This window comes from Mytilus californianus, unplaced genomic scaffold, assembly GCF_021869535.1.
Source record: "Mytilus californianus isolate M0D057914Y unplaced genomic scaffold, xbMytCali1.0.p SCAF_9, whole genome shotgun sequence".
NCBI classification, from domain to species: Eukaryota; Metazoa; Mollusca; class Bivalvia; order Mytilida; family Mytilidae; genus Mytilus; species Mytilus californianus.
In genome coordinates this window covers 5927878-5954108 of record NW_026262745.1, presented here as the reverse complement: position 1 = coordinate 5954108, position 26231 = coordinate 5927878, and the positions used below count along the sequence as shown (strand labels likewise).

General features: G+C 31.0%; 1 protein-coding gene across 2 annotated transcripts in view; it reads left to right on the top strand.

The window, feature by feature from the left end:
* LOC127716332 (kinesin-like protein KIF3A) overlaps nt 1-25368 on the top strand; it is a 30676-nt gene extending 5308 nt beyond the window's left edge. The window contains exons 4-19 of one of the 2 annotated variants that reach the window (XM_052222499.1): nt 147-291; nt 1075-1159; nt 1640-1745; nt 2294-2433; nt 4967-5164; nt 7378-7552; nt 8427-8531; nt 9597-9762; nt 10496-10676; nt 14296-14406; nt 14650-14775; nt 15465-15584; nt 16171-16310; nt 18333-18361; nt 21315-23035; nt 23624-25368. In XM_052222499.1, the coding sequence (XP_052078459.1) occupies nt 147-291; nt 1075-1159; nt 1640-1745; nt 2294-2433; nt 4967-5164; nt 7378-7552; nt 8427-8531; nt 9597-9762; nt 10496-10676; nt 14296-14406; nt 14650-14775; nt 15465-15584; nt 16171-16310; nt 18333-18339 (1805 nt within the window). In that variant the 3' untranslated portion in view covers nt 18340-18361; nt 21315-23035; nt 23624-25368. The remainder of the gene's footprint in view (nt 1-146; nt 292-1074; nt 1160-1639; nt 1746-2293; nt 2434-4966; nt 5165-7377; nt 7553-8426; nt 8532-9596; nt 9763-10495; nt 10677-14295; nt 14407-14649; nt 14776-15464; nt 15585-16170; nt 16311-18332; nt 18362-21314; nt 23036-23623) is intronic. The other variant, XM_052222498.1, reaches the window with a different exon arrangement.
* The last annotated feature ends 863 nt before the right edge of the window (nt 25369-26231 follow it).

Below are 26231 nucleotides of genomic sequence, written 5' to 3'. Positions count from 1 at the left end.
TTTTTCAGGGCTGCTGTTTCATTTTTTTATATACTTTTATACAGAAACCAAAGCTTAACTAAAGCTATTTGAATTCACCAAATGTGAAAGCTTAACTTATGCTAATTTAACGCAATAAATGTATAGTTACTGGTGATTTATTTTAGGAACTATATTTGCCTATGGTCAGACTGGTACCGGGAAGACTTTCACTATGGAAGGTGTTAGAGCAGTACCAGAATTAAGAGGAATAATACCTAATTCTTTTGCTCATATATTTGGTAAAATTGCAAAAGCAGAGGGAGACACAAGGTAAGTCAAACAATAAGCAAAGCATTTTTGTATATTTTAGAATTAGCTAATTTGTTGTTTATCGAATGTACTCCATCCTGTAATTTTTATATGATAATTTGATTTGGGCTTAGAATTGTTGAAAATTTAAACCGTTTAAAAATACATGCCAGATCTAATTTTTTCAAGTCAAAATCAATGAATTGAATTATGTGTAAAAGAATGGAAGGGATTGGAAAATCAAGGAAAAGTGTGTCTGCAATAACAAATGTTTGATTTACTTTTAAAAAGTATTGACCAATATGAATGACTGAAAGAAGATGTTAGGTATATTTCAAAGAAACAGCAACCCAATAACCAAAAGAAATAAACGAACAACAGCTGATTTGTAGTTAACAGTCTTCAACAATACGCTGGTGTCTATACAACTTGTCAAGGTCTTACTCACATGTGTGGCAAGGAGAACATGAAACTGAATAACTCGTAATTTTCAAATAAAGACCTATGTAACAACCTAAGTTAATATGTAAGGTGTCATTGTGGATGAAATTTGATGGCTGAAAATTATAACAGAATACACTAAATTTTGTCAGGTGTGTTAAAGACATGAAGATGCTGATACTATCATTAACATCACAAAGTAGTCGAGTGAAAGTGGATAAAACCATTTACAAATTATACATTAGATTATACAGTTAAAACTGTCAGTATTATTTTACACCTGGTTCTCAAAGTATTTATCAAAAAGTTCAGATATTTTCTTGATAAACCCATTGAAATATGTTTACGAAAACTTTATTTCAGATTTTTAGTAAGGGTGTCATATTTGGAAATCTACAATGAAGAGGTCAGAGATCTGCTACATAAAGACCAAAATCAGAGATTGGAAGTGAGTATAAAAGATATCTAGTAAAATTAATTTATAGACAAATATAAAGGAATTATGCTAGATGATATACCCAGCATAATGAAATGTAATAATTATCATAGGTCACAAACCTTGACCAATTTAAATCTTATGATAATAAAACAGTAAAAACATAGATATAGTAAGATGTGGTATGAGTGCCAATGAGACAACTCTCCATCAAAGTAACAATTTATAAAAGTAAACCATTATAGGTCAAGGTACGGCCTTCAACACGAAGCATTGGCTCACACTAATGTTCACTTTAAAAACTCATGCATAATAAATTATTTGATTACAAACAAGAATAAAATCTTGTATTGATTAAACCGTGATACTTGTTTATGCATTTGATAAACCATTTATTTTTTGATATCAGTATTGTCTCCCTATAGTTGAGGTTAGACAGCCTCACAAATACAGTATTTAGTTTGTACTTTTTAACATTTTTATTATTTACAGGTAAAAGAGAGACCAGATGTAGGTGTTTATGTCAAAGATTTATCTGCATTTGCTGTAAATAATGCAGATGACATGGACAGAATAATGACATTGGGAAATAAAAATCGTAAGAATTTATGTTAGATTTACCATTGTCATTGTAATGGAGAGAATAAAGTGAACAATTTTGAATGCCGCCTGATTTTTTACTTTCACACACTGTATTTTTTTCTGTGAAAATAGAGATAATTATTTTTAAAGCTTAAGTTTAAACCCAATATAATTTCAATTGCTTATTCTATTTTATATACACAATTTTTACACCTATCCTTCAATAGTAGGGGCATAATGTTCTGGTTTCTAGGTTGGTTAGTCTGCAATCTAATTAAAATGAGTTCCCTGCACTTGCTCCTCATTTGAGAGAGAACTAATTTTAATTAGATTGGTTAGTCTGTCTATCCTTAATCAACTTCAAATGTTGGTTTAAGATAGTCAGGTTGAAGTTTGGTCACATCTTCTTGTAATTAATGCTCATGATCATTATGATGTGAACTTTTTCAAATTATGCCAAATTATATAATGCATTGAAGGTCTGTTCATTAATGATTTCTCTAATGTGCATTTAGATATACGGTTGTCTTTATTTATACATATTATATAAATGACTATTTCTAGGTTCAGTTGGAGCTACCAATATGAATCTTCACAGTTCTAGATCCCATGCTATATTTTCTGTTACTGTGGAATGCAGTGAGAAAGGTCCTGATGGCAAACATCATGTCAGAGCTGGCAAACTTCACTTAGTTGATTTGGCTGTAAGTTAGTGACAATTTCCTAAATAGAATACACCATTCACATACAATATAGAGTTTTAATTTGCTGAAAGCAATCAACAATAGTAAGTCACATGATTCAAGACTTTGAAGTTTCAATCATATTATACTATGCCCCAGATCACATGATATAGGAATCTTATTACTAGTAAGTATGACTTCTCTGACAAACCTTGTTCATACACAACTTACCCTGATATACATATATACTGTTAAGACATCAGAAGAATTGGTAAAAGGATAATTGTTAACCACACAATGTCAGTGACTTTTAAAACATTAAAGATAATCTTACAAAACCTCATTACTATTTCATACCAGGGCTTCCAAAACGGTCATATATTCCGGACTTGACCGAAACTTTCATAAAAAGACCGGCTGCTCTCAGCCTCAAACGGTCAAATAGAATTGGTGTGCCACAATTTGTTATTCAAGGCATTTTCATGAAACGGTCATTTGAATTTTTACCAACTATCGATCGATAAAAATGTCCGTTTGGGGCTTTGGGCATGTCCGTTTGGGCATTTTAGTTTATAATTGTGGCAATCTATTTCACAAAGATATTTCGGTCATAATTGGGTTTAATAAAACAGAAGCAGCATATTTCAGATACTTTGAAGTGTCTCAGTTAGTCTAATCCTCTGGGTACATAAATGTACGGCTTGGTCTTTAGCTTGTGTACATCAATAAAAAGTAGAAAAAACACGTTTTCTTTTATTTAAATAACAACAAGCTGTCAAACAATTATCCCTTCAATAAGTTATATTGAAGCCATAAATCATTCACTGATTACAGGTTTGTTACCTTTGATGAGGTGTCCTTAGCTTATCTTTATCAATAGAATTAATGATGCATAACAATGTACATAAAGGTAATCCGGTAAACGAGGTCAAACATGTAAGCGTGTATGGAACAACATCCTATTTAATTACGCTTTATAGATATTATTTTAAATGAGCATTCAGTTTTAAAAGTATCCTGATATTTAAAAGTTATTCTTCAAATAAGGATATTTATAAATGAATAAGTATGATATATATTATTTTATTTAACACTGTACATCGTGTTAAATACTGGGGTACTCTCAAGGGGAAAATTTACTAAAATATATAGGAAAAACCAATGGACAAATTTCAGTCAATAAATGATTTAACTAAGTTAAATGGTGCCGTGATCACTTCTAAATTATATCAAGAGAACAATGCCTGCTCCGAATTTATTCAGACAATTTCCGATGTTATAGAGAAAGAGGTGATGTCCGACGTAAAGTTAAGTCCCGCCGTGGGAATTATGATCGACTAAGGTGTAGTCTAGGTATTGACGCTTTAGATCAACTTATGAGGATAAGCTTAGTAGGTGTAGATGTTAAAGACTTTGACCCTGTTCCTGCTATCCGCAAATGGCAATCCGTTCGTAACCGCCATGTTTATCAGAACAATGCATTTAGCAAGCTCATGAATGTAAAATCTTTAATTAGACTAAATGAACTCTAATCTTGTGCTGTGATCTGTGCTTCTTTTCAATGTGCTCATTGTAATATTTATTGCGTGTGTTTGTCAGCATTGTGCTCTTCTGACATTTTATTGTTGTTATATGCTTACATAAAATATCATGTTGTTATTCATTAAATTATTTATCAACAGAGTATGTTTTTATTCATTCCTTATTTTCTAAATCAGGTTGGGAAATTGTACAAAGAAAAATGTTATCACTGTTCAGTAGATTTTTCACGGTTTAAAACAATATCCTTCATCGGGCCTCCTCAATGTTATCTATAAATACCGCATCAGTTGTAAAAGTCACGTGGTCAGGTAATCAATACACAAAAAGAAAAGTATCACGTGTATTGATGATCAAGTTGTACTGCAATTAAAGCCAACATCAACAGTTTCAAATAAGATGGCCTTAATTTACAAAGTGTTAAGTACTCACAGAGAGAAGATAGATTATATAAACAGAAACAAAAACATGAGAACAGTCAGGTACTGAAGCTGATTGATGCAATGATGGTTACTGTATTACGATACACAGAAAAATGACACAATACCGAGGATAATATTTTATTTATTTTTAGAATGAAGAAAACAAAACAGTTATAAATAATTTTATTGCATATAACACTACTAATTATTTAGACACATATATCAATTTATGCATCCTCTCAGTTACATTTAAGTATCCAGCTGATCATTGACCGTCAAAAATATTTCTTTGAAAAATGTCCGGCTGTCGTCAGGAAATTTTGGAAGCCCTGTTTCATACTATAATGCTTGACTGGAGAATATTTAAAGATCATTATAGAATATCAGTCTCTACAGATCTAGAGTATATTAAGTTATGCTTTAATCTTCAGCTATAGTAAAGTGAATCTAGAATTTAATCATTTTTAAACAATATTGCAATAAAAGCCAGTAGCCTTTTTCCACAATGCAACTAATTTGTAATAAATTTAATATATAGGTTTTATTGTGAAAAGAGCTTCAGACAGAAACATTAAGTATATTTTCCATTTCAGGGTTCAGAAAGACAAGCTAAAACTGGTGCTACAGGTCAAAGGTTAAAAGAGGCCACAAAAATCAATCTATCTTTGTCAACCCTTGGTAATGTAATATCCTCATTGGTAGATGGTAAAAGTACACATATACCATACAGAAATTCTAAATTGACCAGACTGCTGCAGGATTCATTAGGAGGAAACTCTAAAACTGCTATGGTATGATCATGATTTTTAACAATTATTTTGTAAATTAGGAAATTGGAGTAATTAAAGTACATATAAACATTTCTGCAAATAGAATTATCTGAAGGTAGGCTAATGACTTTTTAAAGTTATGTCAGTCATATTTAGGTAAACAGAAAAGACTTGTCAATTACTTATAGACACAAGTTCTTATGTATAGCATTTCCTATTGATATTTAATGATAAAAATTAGAACATTTCTTCATTTCTTCATGTTCTTTGAAACTCACAAGACAATTTGGGACAAGAAATTTCAGCTCTCTCCTTCACACCAACTTTGTGTGCTATATCTTTACAATTACAATAAGATAGTCTTGATATTGGAAGTCTTTTTGCCTTTACATGTTAATTTCTGGTAATTTCAATAATTTGTTTGCTTGAATAAATGTAAAAATCACCCTGTTGGTAGCTGCTCTGTGCCAGTTTTATTGTGTGTTTAAGTTTTATGCCATATGGTCTAGATGCGTAACTGATAAGGTATGTGTGTACGTAAAAGTGATTTTACCAAACCACAATTTGTGCATGTATCAAGTCATAAAATTGAGAATTGAAATGGGGAATTTGTCAAAGAGAGAACAACCAAAGAGCAGAAAACAAGGTGTCAGGTTATCTGGACCATGTGTTGTTATTTGTTGTTTGTCTTTGTTTGTACGCCTGTTATTTGACAGAACAGTTGGGTCTGATGTTAACTGTCCAATATTTTTGGTGATTCCCATTATCTTTATATTATTTATATCCATGCTTTTTATTGTATAAGTACTTCAAAAATGTAGAAATAAAATATATACCAATGTAGTGATCTTTATAGTCCATTTCTTTCATTAATTAATTTACCGATATGCTGTAATAACATTTCTTTCCAATATTGATCAATCCTATCTCCCATTTTCATATTTACAAAAGCTGTCTTTCCCATTTCATGATTTTACAAGATTTATATGTATTTGGCAGAATTATATATATGATTATAGAGGTTTGACTTTACTTATATAATCCAAAAATATATGTTTTGTGCTTGAACATCATATCATATTTCTATTTTTATTTATCATATTTTTGTCTCGCCTTGACAGAGTCAAAAAGCGAGACATAGGTATGCTGTTTCCAGAGTTGCGGCAGCGTCAACAATGTATTAGTTTATGATTAGGTCTAGTTTATGGTGAACCACAAGTGGTAGGTCAATGATATTTGGTATGCAGTTGTATAAGCCTTTGCTCATTTCATTTCCATGGAGATTATTTTGCCCTGCCCCTTCAGTCATGGTCTATTGACTTTGAAACTTTTGTTTAGTTTACATGTATTAGTTTGTGATTAGGTCAGTTTATGGGGAACCACTAGTGGTAGGTATATGAAAATTGGTATGCAGTTGTATTAGCATTTGCATATCTCATTTCCATGGAAATTATTTGGCCTCACCCCCTTAGTCATGGTCTATTGACTTTGAAAATTTTGTTTAGTTTTCATGTATTAGTTTATGATTAGGTCAGTTCAAGGGGAAGCATTAATGGTAGGCCAATGTTAATTGGTATTCAGTTGTATAAGCAATAGCACATTTCATTTCCATGGAGATTATTTGGCCCCGCTCCTAGTCATGGTCTATTGACTTTGAAACTTTTGCTTAGTTTACATGTATTAGTTTTTGATTAGATCAGTTTAAGATGAACTGCTAATGTTAAGTCAATGATATTTGGTATGCAAATTAATTGGCATTTGCAAGTATCGTTTCCATGGCGATTATATAGCCCCACCCCTCATCATGGTTCATTGACTTTGAAACTTTTAACTTGTTTACAAGTTAATGTTTATGTTTAGGTTTGTTTAAAGGGAACAACTTATAATAAGTCAATGGTATTTGGTATGCAGTTGTATTAGCATTTCCATGGAGATTGTTTAGCCATGTACCTTCAGTCATGGTTCATCGACTTTGAATATTTGCATAACTTACATGTTAAAGTATTGCTATTTTAATTTCAACATTTGCATAAATATTATCAAAATTACAAAAAGGTGAGACATATCTCTGTGATAACAGTTTACTATTTTTAGGAATGTTGTCACCAAAATTTCTCATGCAAGGATAAAGTCATATAAAAAACAATGCCAAATTGAAAACTCACTCTCTCAGAATAAAAATAACATTGATTAATAAAAATGATTATATACATGTAAAAATGATTTTTTTTCAGATAGCCAACATAGGTCCAGCAGATTATAATTTTGACGAATCTATCAGTTCTTTACGATATGCCAATCGTGCCAAGAATATCAAGAACAAAGCTAAAATTAATGAAGATCCTAAAGATGCTTTACTTAGACAATTTCAGAAAGAAATTGAAGAACTTAGAAAACAGCTTGAAGAAGGTAACATTTTTGTTATTTGATCTGTGTCTGTATCCATAGTTTAGCCTAAAATTGCTTCAGTCTGCTTTATTATTATTGTCCAGAAATGTATATCATATTTTAATTTGATAGGTAACTAATGGTCAACATTAAACTTGTTAAAATTCAACCACTTTTCCTATATTTTTTAGTTTATGTAACAAACAAACCTGTCAACCATGTTCTTTTATTAAGGGTTTTTATTTGGGTCCTGGCTAATGTTTGGCAGATACTGTTTAATCTCCATTTTTGGGGTCAATGCAATCGAAACCCTTACACTACTGGCTTATTATCTGAATCTTCCATGTAGTATCACTTCCCTTGACAGGTAAAAAAAAACATAGTGCATAGTGCAGTGAGGTGAACATTCTTTAGATCCTATATCCAGTCAGTGTCATGTAAATAATTAATGATATGTTAAACTCAAAGTTACATAAGATGTGCATGGCGTATGAATCTATCTGCTATAAATATACATTAAAATACAAATGTACCATTATAAACAAAGGAAGATAACTCCCAATTCAAAATATATAATTTGCTTAAATGTCTTCCATTGCTTAATACAATTCAATGTTTTATTTTAAGTTCACATGGCAAAATGAAAGCAATCTTTACCCTTCAGTGCTGATAAGCATTTGATTCTGACTTTTGATTACCTTTAAGATGCTATATTGTTAGTTAGAAAGATGCAAGCTATTTTTGCAAAACATTTTCAAGTTAAAATTATCCATCACACAATTAAAAAAAATGTATAACATCTGAAAAGCCAAATAGAGCCTAAATTTTGTCAAAAATTGCCTAAATTGTATGAAGATTGTCAAATGGACAAAACACTTATCTTTTTCATTTTTAGGATCAGATTATGAGGGTGGATCAGAGTCTGAGTCTGAGGAGGAAGTTGTAGGTGACGATGGAGTTGTAAGACGTAGGAAGAAACAAAGAAGGAAAAAAAAGGAAGGTATAAGAACATTGAAACTGAGTTTTGATTACAGATGATTCAACAGAATATCTGTTAATGGACTTTCTTCTCCAAAGCTTTTTGATTTAGACAAAACATATGAAATGTAGGAGAGATTAAAGTTTACCAAAATAATTTAATTCCTGAAAAATGTATATTTTACTTACTATTAATATTTGGGAACATTGTTGAAGCACATTTTCATGAAACCCTTATCTTCAGATATGAAACTTTAGTGAGCATTGTTTGAAACAAGATTCAAACCCTTCTTTTAAAATTGTTCAAAAACTTTAACTCCAAATGAATAAAAAAAATTCTTGTTGCTCCTCATTTGCTTCATCATATGATAATTATTTTTTAGATATTTAAAAGAACATGCTGCAATTATGATCATATTTGGTCTATTTGTACATTGAAATTTTAAGTTTTGATATAAAATTTCTGTTTATGTTTAAATTAATGTTTAGATACAGTGATAATAAGCATTAAGGAGCCATGACCTCATTGAGTTATGGGATAAAAAAAAATAAACCCTTTTTAGTGTTTTTGGAAAATACATTGATTCCATTTGATTTTAAAATGGTTTTTGAACAGGAAAATTTATTTTAAGCCCATTGCTTGTTGCTAAAAGTTACTTAATAAATTACCACATTGTTATCTATATATGAATACCATTTCAATTATTAATATGTTCTTGCTTTTTGCATGAGCTCAATAATTTCTACTCTGCAATATGTATCAAAGCTTAACTGTTTTGTAAGAAAAAAATATGGAAGAAACATTGAATTTATGCCATATAAAATCTCAGAGAAATATATATTATTTAAAAGACAAAATAGTCTTTGCACATATTTATCAAATAAAAAAAAATATTCACATAATTTTATATTACTTTAATTTATTAACAAAATTAAATCCTTAAAATAAATGAAATTATGTGCTAAACTGATGTATTTTTAGAACCTATTAATTAAATAAAAATCTATATTATTTTAGTTATTCATTACTGTTTCGGTGATGTACCAAACATCTCATCTTATTCATAAATTTGTAATTTATTTACAGGTGGTAGTAAAGGAAACCATATATCAAAAGAAAAGATGTCAGAAATACAGGCCATTATTGAAAAGGATAGAAAGTTACTGGAACAGAAGAAAGACATGGCTGAGGAAGAGAGAAATAAAGTTAAGAATGAACTAGAATCTAGGGAGTCAGAACTTAAAAAATACCAGTAAGTTTTCATTATCTGTTTGGTAAAGTTGTGAATGTTCTCTCCTTAAAGAGTTTGGGGCATTTTTCTTTTAACTAACCAATATATCTTTAATCTTAATGTACTTATTTTAGATCTCCAGTGATCTCCAGTAAAGCATATACTTATTTTAATATATTGATAATGAAAAACATAAAACAAAACTTTTTGATGGAGTAGTCTATTTGTTGAAATGTTTCCAGTATTTTATCCACCTGCCAAAGTAATCACTGATTAGCAGATACATTGTAAGAAAAATCCCAAAATGATATGTATTAGAAAAATCCCAAAATAAATCTCGAAATAAATACATGTAGTAGGGCTATTCCAGAAAAAAAAACAATATGGGGTGGTTGGAAGACACTTTTTTGATGGCCATTACACATACAATTGCTCTTTATTTACTTTGCATATATAACCGCACAATTTGAACCTCATGACCTGTCCCCACCCATACAAAAATAATTAAAGTGCCTTCCAACCCCCCATATATTTTTTTCTGGAATAGCCCTTAGAAATACCTCAAAAAAAATACATATATTAGGAAAATCACGAAATAAATTCATGTATTATGAAAATCACAAAATAAATACATGTATTAGGAAAATCACAAAATAAAAACAGCCAACTGAATAAATTTGACAAGTTGTAGCATGAAGTATATTCATATCAACTAATTCTGAAATATTATTATAATTTACCATTCCTTATTCAGAGAAGAACAAGAACAACTTCATCAGAAACTTGCAGCAATAGAGAAAAAGTTGATTGTTGGTGGTGAAAATCTGTTAGAAAAAGCTGAAGAGCAAGAAAGATTGTTAGAGGAAAGTGCAAAGGAATTACAGGAGAGGAAAGAAAAGGAAGAGGAACTGAGAACAGCTTTAGAGGAGAAGGAGGTATTACATATAGACAACTTTCACTTTCATACATTTTGCTATACATTTCCAATGTCATAATGATTGTGTTATTGCATCACAATCAGAGAAGTTTGTTTTATAACACCATTTATGTTAATTGAACTCTGGTCAACCAATCAATTCATTAAAAGGAACTCGAAATTGGTTTTATAATTCACACTGTAAAGGCACAGTTTTTATACGACCGCAAAAAAATTTTTGTGGTCGTATATTGGTATGACGTTGGCGTCGTCGTTGTCCGGCGTCGTCCAGCGTCGTCCGAAGACACATTGGTTTTCGCACTCTAACTTTAGTTTAAGTGAATGGATCTTTATGAAATTTTACCACAAGGTTCAATACCACAAAAGGAAGGTTGGGATTGATTTTGGGGGTTATGGTAATAACAGTAAAGGAATTAGGGGCCAAAAAGGGGCCAAAAATAAGCATTTTTGTAACTTCCAGACATAACTTGTGTGTTAGTGTATGGATCTCTCTGACATTGTACCACAAGGTTCCATATCACTAAAGGAATGCTGGGATTGATTTTGGGGGTAAATGCCTCCAAATTTTAGGAATTAGGGGCCAAAAAAGGGGCAAAAAACAAGCATTTTTCTAGTTTCATGACAATAACTTGTGTGTAAGTGTATGGATCTTTCTGAAATTGTACTACAAGGTTCCATATCACAAAGGGAAAGCTGGGTTTGAGTTTGGGGGTAATTGCCCTAAACGTTTAGGAATTTGGGGCCAAAAAGGGGCCAAAAAACACATTTTTTTCTATTTTCCAGACAATAACTTGTGTTCAAGTGTATGGATCTCTCTGAAATTGTACTGCAAGGTACCATACCACAAAGGGAAGGCTGGGATTGAGTTTGGGGGTGATGAATCATAATGGGGGTTCAAAAAATTTTGGGGGGGGATTTATTTTTTTTTCCTTTTTTTTCTTTTTTTCCTTTTTTGTTTCTTTTAAAATTTTCCATTTTAAGTTGGTTATTTCTGATTTATATTTAAAATCAAATAATAATGATATGGTAGGAGATACACACCAAACAGGATGTGTAAATTATTATATAATAAGTATTGTGCAATAGCAAGAAATTTTCAATTGCACAGTATTGCACAATAGCAAGAAATCTTCAATTGCACAGTATTGCGCAATAGCAAGAAATCTTCAATTGCACAGTATTGCGCAATAGCAAGAAATATCCAATAGCACAATATTGCGCAATAGCAAGAAATTGTCAATTGTACAGTATTGCGCAATAGCAAGAAATATTTAATAGCACAGGATTGTGCAAAAGAAGATACTTCCTATAAATTGCTTATTTCTTGACCAATTTCAATGGGGTTTTATTCTTGATTTCATGGGATTCTTTAATATGCTGAATATAACCGTGTATTTAGTTTTTGGATTTTGGGCCCCGTTTTTAAATTAGTCCACATTGAGGTCCAAAGGGTCCAAAATTAAACTTTGTTTGATTTCATCAAAAATTGAATTATTGGGTTCTTTGATATGCCGAATCTAACTGTGTATTTAGATTCTTAAATTTTGGTTCCGTTTTCAAATTGGTCTACATTAAGGTCCAAAGGGTCCAAAATTAAACTTAGTTTGATTTTAACAAAAATTGAATTCTTAGGGTTCTTTGATATGCTGAATCTAAACATGTATTAAGATTTTTGATTATGGGCCCAGTTTTCAAGTTGGTCCAAATCGGGGTCCAAAATTAAACTTTGTTTGATTTCAACAAAAATTGAATATATGGGGTTCTTTGATATGCTGAATCTAACCATGTATTTAGATTTTTGATTTTTGGGCCCCGTTATCAACTTTGTCCACATTGAGGTCAAAAGGGTCCAAAATTAAACTTTGTTTGATTTCATCAAAAATTGAATTATTGGGGTTCTTTGATATGCCGAATCTAACCGTGTATTTAGATTCTTAATTTTTGGTTCCGTTTTCAAATTGGTCTACATTAAGGTCCAAAGGGTCCAAAATTAAACTTAGTTTGATTTTAACAAAAATTGAATTCTTAGGGTTCTTTGATATGCTGAATCTAAACATGTATTTAGATTTTTGATTATGGGCCCAGTTTTCAAGTTGGTCCAAATCGGGGTCCAAAAGTAAACTTTGTTTGATTTCAACAAAAATTGAATATATGGGGTTCTTTGATATGCTGAATCTAACCATGTATTTAGATTTTTGATTTTTGGGCCCCGTTATCAACTTTGTCCACATTGAGGTCAAAAGGGTCCAAAATTAAACTTTGTTTGATTTCATCAAAAATTGAATTCTTGGGGTTCTTTTTGATATGCCGAATCTAACTGTGTATTTAGATTCTTAAATTTTGGTTCCGTTTTCAAATTGGTCTACATTAAGGTCCAAAGGGTCCAAAATTAAACTTAGTTTGATTTTAACAAAAATTGAATTCTTAGGGTTCTTTGATATGCTGAATCTAAACATGTATTAAGATTTTTGATTATGGGCCCAGTTTTCAAGTTGGTCCAAATCGGGGTCCAAAATTAAACTTTGTTTGATTTCAACAAAAATTGAATATATGGGGTTCTTTGATATGCTGAATCTAACCATGTATTTAGATTTTTGATTTTTGGGCCCCGTTATCAACTTTGTCCACATTGAGGTCAAAAGGGTCCAAAATTAAACTTTGTTTGATTTCATCAAAAATTGAATTATTGGGGTTCTTTGATATGCCGAATCTAACCGTGTATTTAGATTCTTAATTTTTGGTTCCGTTTTCAAATTGGTCTACATTAAGGTCCAAAGGGTCCAAAATTAAACTTAGTTTGATTTTAACAAAAATTGAATTCTTAGGGTTCTTTGATATGCTGAATCTAAACATGTATTTAGATTTTTGATTATGGGCCCAGTTTTCAAGTTGGTCCAAATCGGGGTCCAAAATTAAACTTTGTTTGATTTCAACAAAAATTGAATATATGGGGTTCTTTGATATGCTGAATCTAACCATGTATTTAGATTTTTGATTTTTGGGCCCCGTTATCAACTTTGTCCACATTGAGGTCAAAAGGGTCCGAAATTAAACTTTGTTTGATTTCATCAAAAATTGAATTCTTGGGGTTCTTTGATATGCTGAATCTAACCATGTATTTAGATTTTGGATATTGGACCATAATAGGTGAATGTCCAATTTAAAATTTTTAAGTTCTTAGACCACATTCAATCTGTGTTAGAAACCTATGCTGTGTCAAATATTTAATCACAATCCAAATCCAAAGCTGTATCAAGCTTGAATGTTGTGTCCATACTTCCCCCAACTGTTCAGGGTTCGACCTCTGCGGTCGTATCAAGCTGCGCCCTGCGGAGCATTTTATTAATTGATATAATTAAAGATGTATATGAATGGTTTGGTGATGAAGTCAGTCAGACAGTATAGATTCACACCATAACTTATAAAATCAATTAGACATTCAGAACATTAATTTTGTTTGCTGTAAATAAGCATTTTATTAACGGTCCATTAGACTTGGACTCTAATGGAGGTTTCGACTGTACTTAATCTTCATATAGCCAGACTTTACCTGATAATTGTGGTACACATGCCACCTCAAATGTTTGCCATATTAAAGAAAATTATTTGTCTTTTAGCAAGAAAGATTAGACATAGAAGAAAAATACTCCAATTTACAAGAAGAAAAAGCTGGAAAAACAAAAAAGTTAAAGAAAGTTTGGACCATGTTAATGCAAGCAAAATCTGAGGTAAGTAGATCTGGTAGGAAGGCAACATTGATAAAAAAAAATACTATCTTAACACCTCATTCTGAGTATTAAAATATATTTTTAATTCTGACCTCCTTAAAATTGAAATATTGAAATTTATTTTTGTCAGCTATTCAATCAATTCAAGTTCAATACACATGATAATGCATCAAATTTATTCTTCATGTAGCAGTTAATGAATAGATGGATAAAAAAAGATTCATCATACAATTTTACTTTTAGATTGCAGATTTACAGCAAGAACATCAGAGAGAAATGGAAGGTTTGTTAGAGAATGTACGACAACTAAGTCGAGAGTTGAAATTACAGATGGTTGTTATAGACAACTTCATACCTCCAGAATATCAGGTACATGATACTGGAATGTCATAGAAAAAGGGTTATTGGAAGTTTGACAAACAGAAGACTGTATAAAGAAATACATTTTCATAGTTATAAATACAAAAGAAATACATAAATACATTGTAAATACCACATTTAGTACATCCCCTGGGATCCTAGAAAATTGGAAAGTTGGAGCATACATCAAATTGACAAAATTTCTAGAATCAAATTAGAGGCATACCATTCCTGGCATTACTAATTTTACTAGCCTATATAACAATGTTTAGTTCAGGAAATTTCTTTCATCAGAGTGAACAATGCTAAACTTTGATGATAAATCACATCACATTTTCCTAAAGCCCACTTTTTTAGTGCCATATGGTGCACTCTCAGAAAAAAATTGGCATTTTGACACATCATGACAGATTCTGGGCATACCTGAAAATTTCATTTTAAATAGCCTCAATACAATTTACTTTATACTTATACATGTATAAGTATTGTTAACAACAAAAAAAGGTCAGTTATATTCTATTTTAGGAAAATAAATTCTTTAGGATTGCCCTTCAAAAACAAAAGGAGTTAGACTAAGGACATGGACATGGACAATGGTATACAGCTTGACAATTTAGTAATTTAAAGTTTGATAGTATGCTTATATTAGACTTGTAAAAAATTATGTTCACAATAAATCAGCATTATTTCTCTCTTAGGAAATGATAGAACAACATGTCCATTGGAATGATGACATCGGAGAATGGCAGCTTAAATGTGTTGCATACACGGGAAACAACATGATGAAAACACAACAAAAAGATCAGGATAAAAATGAGGTGTGTACTACATATATATAAGGGCTTGCACTTTTTCTGAATCATAGGTAGAAGTTACTTTTCTTTTTGAATCTGACAGGGAGAGTTGTTGAAATTTGAGAGTAAAGTGCTTTTCACTCAACGCACTACAGTGTTTGCTTGCTACTTGTAATATTAAGAAAATTTTACACATATCTCCTTATTTATGTACAACTAGTTGTAGAACACAACCTGACGATTTGCATAAAGGTGGCTAATATGTTAACATTGTTTGTTTGTAGAAAATATTAACTATTTTACTTAAATATGGTATTGTGGGTCAGGGTATACTTTGTGAGTTCAGTCACATGACTAGTTAAGATATAACTCTTCGAAATTTTTTATAGACATTAGTCAATTACACTAATTGAATACTAAAAAAATTAATACAGGCTTCTTATTAGAATTTATACTATATTCGCAAAATTGAGGAAGCAAAATTTTCTTTAATCGTAAGATAACAAAGTATGTTAGTTTATTTTTATTAATCTCAAGGCACCTAATTACAAGTTGCTTCATTATTTTAAACATTCAGAAATGTGTTGATTTCTGATATTTTCTTCAACAGTTAAAAGAGCCAGACTTGTCTAATGTATACCTAGCTTATACTGCTGAAGGGGCAGCTGAAGCCATGAAACCAAAAGCAGGCAAATCTGGAAGACCTAAATCTAGTAAACCAAAATCTGCTAGACCTAAAAGTTCCAAAAAGTAAGTAAGAATAGCTGGAATACAAAATCTTTATGGGTATTGGTGTTTTGGTATTAAAAGTGCTAAAAGGGAATAAATACAATTTATCTTTATGCACTTCGTTGTTTAGACAAAAAGCACAGTAGTAGATATTTTAACTTATGGATACAAAGAAAATCTGGTAGAAGCTTCATGCACATTTTTCTTAAAGTTACTGCAACATGGATGTAGGAAACGAAACAACAAGACTTATCTGAAGTTGGCACTTGGGATTATTCAGAAAATTAATCATTTTGTGTTCAGTTTTTAGCTCACATGGGGCCCTTCGTCGTCCGTCGTCTGTCGTCGTAAACTATTTAAAAAATCTTCTCCTCTGAAACTACTGGGCCAAATACTTTCAAACTTTAACTAAATGTTCCTTAGGGTATCTAGTTTATAAATTGTATACGAAGTTTTAATCCATCGACAAACATGGCCGCCATGGCTAAAAATAGAACATAGGGGTCAAATGCAGTTTTTGGCTTATATCTCAAAAACTAAAGCTTTAAGAGCAAATCTGACATGGGGTAAAATTGTTCAATTGGTCAAGATCTATCAGCCCTGAAATTTTCAGACAAATCGAACAACCCATTGTTGGGTTGCTGCCACCGAATTGGTAGTTTTAACAAAATTTTGCAGTTTTTTGTTATTATCTTGAATATTATTATAGATAGATATAAACTGTAAACAGCAATAATGTTCAGCAAAGTAAGATCTACAGAAAAGTTAAATGACCAAATTTGTCAATTGACCCCTTAAGGAGTTATTGCCCTTTAAAGACAATTTTACGCAATGTGTTCATCAAGTTTGCTAACATTTAAAAATCTTCTCTTCTGAAACTATTGTGCCTAATACTTCTTAACTTTGAATGAATGTTCCTTTAGGAATCTTGTTTATGAATTGTATCCGAAATTTTGATCCATCAACAAACATGGCAGCCATGGCTAAAAATAGAACATAGGGGTGAAATGCAGTTTTTGGCTTATATCTCAGAAACTAAAGCATTTAGAGCAAATTTGACATGGGGTGAAAATGTTCAAAAGGTCAAGATCTATCAGCCCTGAAATTTTCAGACACACCGAACAACCTGTTCTTGGGTTGCTGCCACTAAATTGGTTGTTTTAAGGAAATTTTGCAGTTTTTGGTTATTATCTTGAATATTATTGAAGATAAAGATAAACTGTAAACAGCAAAAATGTTCAGCAAAGTAAGATCTACAAAAAAGTTTTATATGACCAAAATTGTCAATTGACCCCTTAAGGAGTTATTGCCCTTTAAGGACAATTTTACACAAGTTGTTTTATGTTTTTTAACTTTAAAAATCTTCTCAAATGAATCTAGTATAAATTTTGTATTTCATTTCCTTGTACGTCAAGAAACATAGACACTATGGCTAAAATGGAACATATGGGTAAAAAGCAAAAATAATCATTGATGAAAGATTTAAGCAAAAAAAATAACAGGTGAGCGATTCAGGCTCTTGAGAGCCTCTTGTTTTATGCCCCCCACCGTAGCGGAGGGGGCATTAAGTTTTACCCTTGTCCGTCTGTATCTCTCTCCGTCTGTACGTCCCAAAATTTGTTTCCATTCTCTAACTTAAGTATGCCTCAACCAAATGTTATGAAACTTATACACAATGCTTATTACCACAAAACACAGATCAAATTTGAATTTTGGTGGCGTCACTTTTACCGTTCTAGAGTTATGACCCTTTACAAATGGAAAAATTACTGAACTTTTTCGTTTCCGTTCTCTAACTTAAGTTTGCCTCATCCAAATGTTATGAAACTTATACACAATGCTTATTACCATAAAACACAGATCAAGTCTGAATTTTGGTGGTGTCACGTTTACCACTCTAGAGTTATGCCCCTTTACAAATGAAAAAATTGCTGAATTTTTCGTTTTTTTCAAGAAAGAAAATAGTCTTGATTTGTAATTTTTTTGAGAGACAGTTTAGCAAGATTTTCAGTATTACATCACAATGTTTGGTTTTGATTACAGATATTGAAAAAAAAATGTTTTGCTTGAAGGTAAACTTAGTGAGCAGATATATATGACTTACATTTTATTGCTTAGTCTAGAATGTTAAAACATATGCTTTTATGAAGTAGAACAGATTGTTATGCTAAAAATGTATGCAAACCTAATCAGCATTTTCATGTTTATGAGTGAGTTATTCACACACACATATATTTATGTATATACATTACACATACAAATGCATACATATACAGATACACATTTAATAGTATTTATATAGCAATATATTGATAGAATACAAGTTGCCTTGATAAGGTCATAGAAAATAATATTTTATTCACCTCAAAATTCACAAATAATAGTCTAGCTAAGAAGCCTTTATTTTATATTCTGGGCAATTTGTTTAAGTAAACTATATAGCTTTCAATTCCGAATGCAATGCTGTATATAAAAGCATGGTGTGATTGAAATAGCATGTTTCCCATTTACTTTTTATTTATTAATGGTTTTAAAATTGTGTGAATTTTCAGGTCCGAATCAGAGTAGGTATTTTATACACTGAGTGATTTGATTGATTTAAACAATTTGTTTTAATAATCACTTTTTATACTGTCAAAATATGTGGTTCTTTTTGGTAAACATGAGAAAAAAATATTACAAGTTATTATTGTGACTTCAAGATAGAAATATATGTGGTATAATTTTCATCTTTTCATCAAAAACTTAAGAGATATCTACAGGTGACCATACAGTTTCTCTCAGGGACAACAAATCATATAGCAGTGGAAGTTATGAAAGATCAGGATTTAGTAAAAATGTATTAAGTTCAAAGCAGGCAACCAAATGCATTATTTGGGTCATACTTGTCCTTTGGGAAATATTGTGATTGGTTGTTTTAATTTGTAGATTCTGTTTACAATACCTTTAATATTAGTAAGATTTAAGAGATAGCTGTATTGTATTTGAAGCTTTGGGGACGTCCATTGGTAGTTATACTGTCTCAAATTGAGTTTACGGTAAACAGATATTTGCAACAGTAAAACTACCGATGGACATCTGCAAAGCTTCAAATACAATACAGTTAATTAATGCAAAATAAACAAATGATTCAATTTTAGTCATTATTTCGGTGTAAAATTTTCATTTAACAAAAATTCTGTGAAATGATTTTATCTTCTTTGGCACCTAAACTAGGTGACGTTCATAGGTATACTTCAGGTGTCATACGTACGCACAAGGCATTTTCTGGCTTCTTGTTCGCCTCAGAATGTAATAAAATTTGAAAAAAAAGAAGATTTCTACCGAATAAAGGCTTGTATAGTCAGCGGTTTTATTCTCAAAAATTGGACCTGCCAGACAGGGGTGCGGACTGTAGAGTACGATAAGCAAGAAATAAGAGAAAAAACTCGATTTCGCAAGGTGGTTAGTTTACGTTCCGCCATGTTTGTTATTGATATTGTAGAGGGCGCTCTTATCATTTTCAAAACTAATAATTTTACCTAATCCATATTAATATATTATTTTTATTCAATATCAAATTAATACCGATAAGTTTAGACCGTAAACCAGTAGACAATGTTTAAACTACAAAACGTAATCAATGTTCGTTCCATTTTGGTGTTTCATACTGACGCATGTGTTTTGTATTAGCCTTAGATCCTTCAAACATTAATGGGATAGAAATATTAAACATTGTTTTACACAAGGATGGAACTGTTCAACTTTCAAAGTTGTATTCTAATGATATCTATTAAGTACAGATTTTCCGTATACTCTCTCCGTTTTTATTTTCTTTTACACATGCTACTCAAACTTTCGGTTTGAACATACACAAGTTTCTAAACTTTTTTGTGTGTGATTTTTACTTATTTTAACAATCGTGAAGTGTTCTAGAATCATTGACAAGCACTTTCAACTTCTTTTTGATGATGGAAAACGGGTTTTTCCTTGAAAATACAGCAAATGACCGCACAAGATTTGAAATTACTGGATTTTCATTTGACGTTTTCAAACAGTTACAAAAAGTTTTTTTAACGGAAATTTCGTGGCGAGAAGGGGGGTGCGGATTATGTACCAGTGCGAACTATACAAGCCCGATTACAGTAGTTAAAAATGTGAGTTTTTTGCTTATTATTGGAGAAATTCCATGTCAATATATTCCAGAATTCAAAATGTTGGCTTCCCTTAGGTACAGTCAGGTAGATAGATAATTTTACGCTGATTGTCATCCAATCAGAACTTTATATACAAAATAATTGTATTAGAATTATTTATTTACTTTGGTGGGAGATAATGCTATGGATCTACTTTAGATATTTTATTTGTTCAAACTTTAAAATGGAGGAATTTGCTGTGAATGTTTGCTAACATCTGCATAAACTTGTCTGTTTGTGATTTTAAACACAAGTTCAGTTCCAATATTCACACTTTTAACTTATGTTTATTTTCAATTTTTTTAATCTCTTTTTTTCTGCAAAAAAACTTTTATTATTGTGCATTTCTTAAGACTGTTTATTTTATTTATTTTTGAAACTTTGAAACAAAATTTTTACATTCTTCTGCCAGGAGAAAAGTTTTGAAGACAAGACTTATTTATTTTGATCATCTGGTGGCAACGGCTAATAATATTAATTTAAAATTTATATTTTGCAAGAAGATAGCAGGATTATCCAAGTCTTGTATGCAAATGCTTAAGGAGATTGGAGGTATATGTCAATGAGATAGCAATTCTAAGACTCTTTTTTGTTTGAATATCTATAATCATTCATGCTGTTGTAGAGAAATCTTTTAATTAGTAGCCTCTTTAATCTTATCCATCATTAAGATTTCCTTCAGTCGATTATGCAGGCATGCAATTTTAAGAATTTATAGTCCGTACAGTGTGATCCTTATGTTTTAAAAACCATGTACAACTTTAATGATTTGATTTTGAAAAAAAGAATTTTAGTTTTCAACATTACACAAAAGTCATGTGAAGTTCATTATATATTTTTATTTTTACAGGAAAAGAGACCAATCCAATCTTGATGAACTGTTACAGTAACTTTACACCTTAGCTGCAGCCATTGTTGTTAAGTTTATTGCATATTTTGGACAGATTGTTTAATTATTTATCAATCACAGGAGGTCAAACTTTATTGAATCATAGAATAATTTGTATTGGTCTTTTCTTTCTTACATTTTAAAAGAATATGTAATGCCATTGACATTACTGAAGGAGGCAGATCATAGCTTTTCCCGAACTTTTCTTGATGTTGATAAGACAGCAAAATTGACTATATACAAGTATTATTGAAAAAAAATGACAACAAGAGAAATAAAAATTTCCCTTGAAATTTCTTGCACCATAAGCTACAATTGAATTTCATATTTTGTCAAAATTTGAACCTACTAACCTCAATTATTCAATATCACAGTGTTTCAACTGGTATCTCTATGAATAATCTCACATGGTTATGTACAGTTTGTTGGCAGGTAACTTTATTTTAAGTTCAGTAAGGTTGTTTCTTTTTACGTTCAGTATTGCACAAGATGTTGCTATATGTGTTGATCTGAATGAGAAATAGTAATAAAAAAAAAAAAAAAAAATAAGTTTCTTCTTTTCAAATAGTCCATGTGAAAATATTCTTTTGGTTTCAGACATGATATGATTCATAATATGTAGTCTTTTTATCTATTGCATGAAATTTTAAAGTGCTTTGAAAGGTTGTGATTTCTAAATGTGATATGTATATGGGAAACGAATTAGTTAAATTATTCAAGTATGTGCGTTTGTGTGCATGTGTGTGAGTGTATTTGAGAGTAATAATATATTTGCAAAACTTGTAATTCATGTACAATGTTGTCCACATGACTGGGAACTGTAACTTATAAACAGGCCTGGCTTCATTTGTGAATATTGATATAGGTGTGCATGGCATTGTTTACATCAATGGTGTTTAGAAAGGCATGTATTTTGTACACATAATACTTCCAAAGAATCATCTTAAATGACTTGAAGCTCATACAGAATTTCCATCAATTTATGTTTTTAAAATCCCAAATTCACCATGTTCAAGGTATATGCAAGACAGATGACAATGCAAATGAATGTCAAAATTTTATGACGTTGATCAATATTTCTTCTGTGTCATATTTAAAGTATATTTTATAGTTTAACATGGGTTTATTTTAAAATGTTTGACAGTACAGTTAAAGGAAAAATTGTGTTTCTCAATTTTGTCAAGCTTACCTAACCTAGCAGTTGAATTCAAATGTTATGTTTTTGTACAACTGTTCTTGAGTTGGATTCAAAGTGCGAGTACAAATTTTCTTGATTGAATTATAGAACTTATTACAGTGATATGATGGTTGATTTTCTGTAAACCTGCACCCAACATTCACCCTCCTCCATTTTACGATTTATATTGATTGCACTGGTTAGACTTAATTTCTTTGTTTCTGTTAGATTTTTCTTTAAAAAAAAACATATAAGTTTCAGAAGATTAAGCTTGTCAAGTGTTTTAGAATTAAATGTTGTTATGTTCTCTTTATTTCAGCTGTAGAGGCTTTATCTCTTCTCTTCAATCATTGAAGACCTGCTGATAACTAAATCCATCCATTTTTTTTATTGTTAGTATATTTTTTTTTATATTTATTCTTTGTATACATTATTTTTTACATTATGATTTACAAACAAAGTCTTTTTACATGTTATTATTGTAATTCTGTAGATTTATTCTAGAGTGGGTGGCGCATATTCGCCACAAAATTCGTTCATTTCCACCTACATCCGACCTACATTCGAATATTTGAAACTTTTTATGTAGGTTTCAGAAAGTTTACTATATGAAAAAAATGTTTGATAAAGGAATTCTCTTCAAAACATTGGTCAAATGTTTAAAAAAAGAACACAAACTCAAGAGGAAATCAAGTTGTTCTTGTACCATGGGGGACACATTTTCGCCGCAATGTATGATATGACCATCCTCGTTATCCCTGTATATTATAAAAACAATTGTTTGCAATTACATGAATTAGCTTGAGAGATCATTCCTATACGATTTTTCTAACAGATATTTACTTTATGACTGCGCATGCGTGCCATATAAATCTTACATAATTGCCAAAATCGTTCAAAAACACCAGCGTATTTCTTTATATGTGCGAATAACATTGGAAATGGGGTAAAGAGGAATATCAACAGTTCGTCTTACAAACAGCGTTTAGCATCTTTTTAGGCAAGTATTGGGTAAAGGTACACGAAATTTACAGAAAAAATAGAAAAAACGGCGAAAATGTGTCCACGGCGAATATGCGCCACCCACTCTAAGCTTTTTGTTTTTCTTCTGTTTGTATAAGATTTCATCCATATGTTATTTTAGTCTGGTGAGAACAAGGCTGATAACTTTCTATATTAGAAGATGGTTGGAGTTCTAGACTTTCTTTTTTGCTATTTTTTTAACCTTTATGATTAAAAGGGGGACAAATATGCTGTGACACATGCATGAATGAAGTTGAGAGTAGTTTAAAGATTTTCAAATCTCATAAATAGTGTAAAAAGACACAAGTCAAGGCAGCAAACAAAAAGTATGATTGATGATTGATTGATTGATTGGTGTTAAATGCCACTTTCAGCACTATTGTGCTATTTCGTGGCGGTCAATTTTTTTTGGTGTAGAAAGCCAGAGTGCTGAGAGAGAACCTCTGACCCTCGGTAGGAAAATTGACAATCCAAGAATGGAGTCTAGCACACCTGCCACATGCATGATTCAAACTCACAACCTCAGTATTAACAGGCTAATGATACAGTACCTCGACTACTTAGACCAATCGGCCATCAAGGTGATTCCCATATACCAGACTGCAATTATTACTTTATTGACAAAATGCTCTGTAATCTCAGAGTTAAAAAATAAAATCTTTATTTCTTTTGTTATTTACTACAAGTGAAATTTGAATTTATAATAATATTAACTAAAAGTCAAAATTGTGTAGATTTTGCACCTCCTTAAGAAAAACTAAATGTTTGTCTACATCTTGTGCGATTTTTAACATAATTTTATAATTGAAGGCTTTTCATAGTTGGTTTATTCCTTATTTACATATTTTATATAACTTGCAATTTCTTGATATAGATGCCCTTCAAATGAAAGCACTTATACTTATATATTTAATGGTTTTTTTTTGTAAAAGAATCTGTTCTATATTCAGAAACTATATTTCAACGATCCCAGGACTATAAAAATTAATTTTCCATATTATTATTTCAACTAAAGATGAAATATAATTTATAATCAGAGTATAATCATACTACTTTTAAAATACCATTGAATGTTCATTATTTGACCAAAAATAGCATAGCTGCCTCTGTGGGTTCTTTGTTGAATGCTCACTGTGAGTGTGGGAGGTTGTGTGATCAATCTCTACCAGGATTGAGCCGAACACTTTGCATTGGCTGCTTTTCTGCCATGCATAAGGTGAAAGTCTGAATATTGTGTCAGACTAGGATGATGTTTACTTGCTGACTTTTACCTTTTGAGTTAGCATGTCAACCTATCATAAAGTTTGATCAAATCATATCTGATTTACATAGTCTTGAATATGCATATAATATTTGATGCAAAATATTAAGCACCCATCAATCAATCATGGGAATGATAAGTAATAAATAATTGGACTATTTATCAGATAATTGATTCTCAATTGTTTCTTTCTAAGAGGTGTCCCAATTAAAACAAACATATAGGAGTCCTTGTTATTTATTGGATTATATTTTTTTTAATTTCAAACTATGAATGAATGTAAATGTAATTTCCTAATACATTGTATAATGGAATTTAGTGTAAAAAAATATTTGTTCTCAATTAAAAAAAATTGTTGCACCTATTGAATGAATAATTTAAGTGCTGAACTCCAAAATGGCTTATGGTTTCATAGTTGCATTTTAGTTTCAGTAATAGAAAAAAAACTGAAAACAAAATTGTGTTTGAAATCACACAATGTTATTGCTAATTGCAAATCTCATTTTGGATGTAATGATGATTTATATTTTTTATAATAAAGCAGTTGTACTTTATTTTTTGTGTATTTATATAATGGAAATGCATAGTAACTTTGGTTTGTGTCAATGGAGGGTTCATACACCCGATGAATAACCTTTTCAACAAAGAAATGCTGAACAGCTTTGTACATTAGTGCATTAATCCTTTCGAAAGGTGAAAGACTTTTTTTTAACCAATTTTCCATGTCAAATGTCAAGCAGGTTTCATGATTCCATGTTAAATCTCAGCCAACAGGATATTGAATTTATAGACTTAATGATTGATTTCATTTGTGTTGGTTTTAAACATGTAAACTACACCTCTTGTCTCAATTCTTTATCAGCAATCTTTGTAGATATTATAATAAAAATTGGTAAACACGGATGTCTGACCATCAGCATTCATTAACGGGGTTAGACTAGTTTTCACCATAATCAGTTTAAAAACTAAAAGTTCATAGAAAAAATGTACAAGTAAACACATGTACAGCTACAACTATTTTGATTGATAATCTTTCATAAAAATAAGGAGATGTGGTATGATTGCCGATGAGACAACTATCCACCAAAGTTCAAAGATCTAAGCAATTACATGCAACCGTACGGCCTTCAAACAATGAGAAAAACCCATACCGTGTAGTCTGCTATAAAAGGCTTAACAAGAAAAATATGAAACAATCTAAATTGAGATATCTAACAGCCTAATTTATAACAAAACAATTTACGAAAAACAAATATGACAGACATGAACCAACGACAACCACTGAACTACAGGCCCCTGACTTGGGACAGGCACATACAGAATGTGGCAGGGTTTAACATGTTTGTGAGCGCTCAACCCTCCGTCTAAGATGAGACAGTGGTGTAACAGAACAACATAAGAAAAAACTAAAAATTAT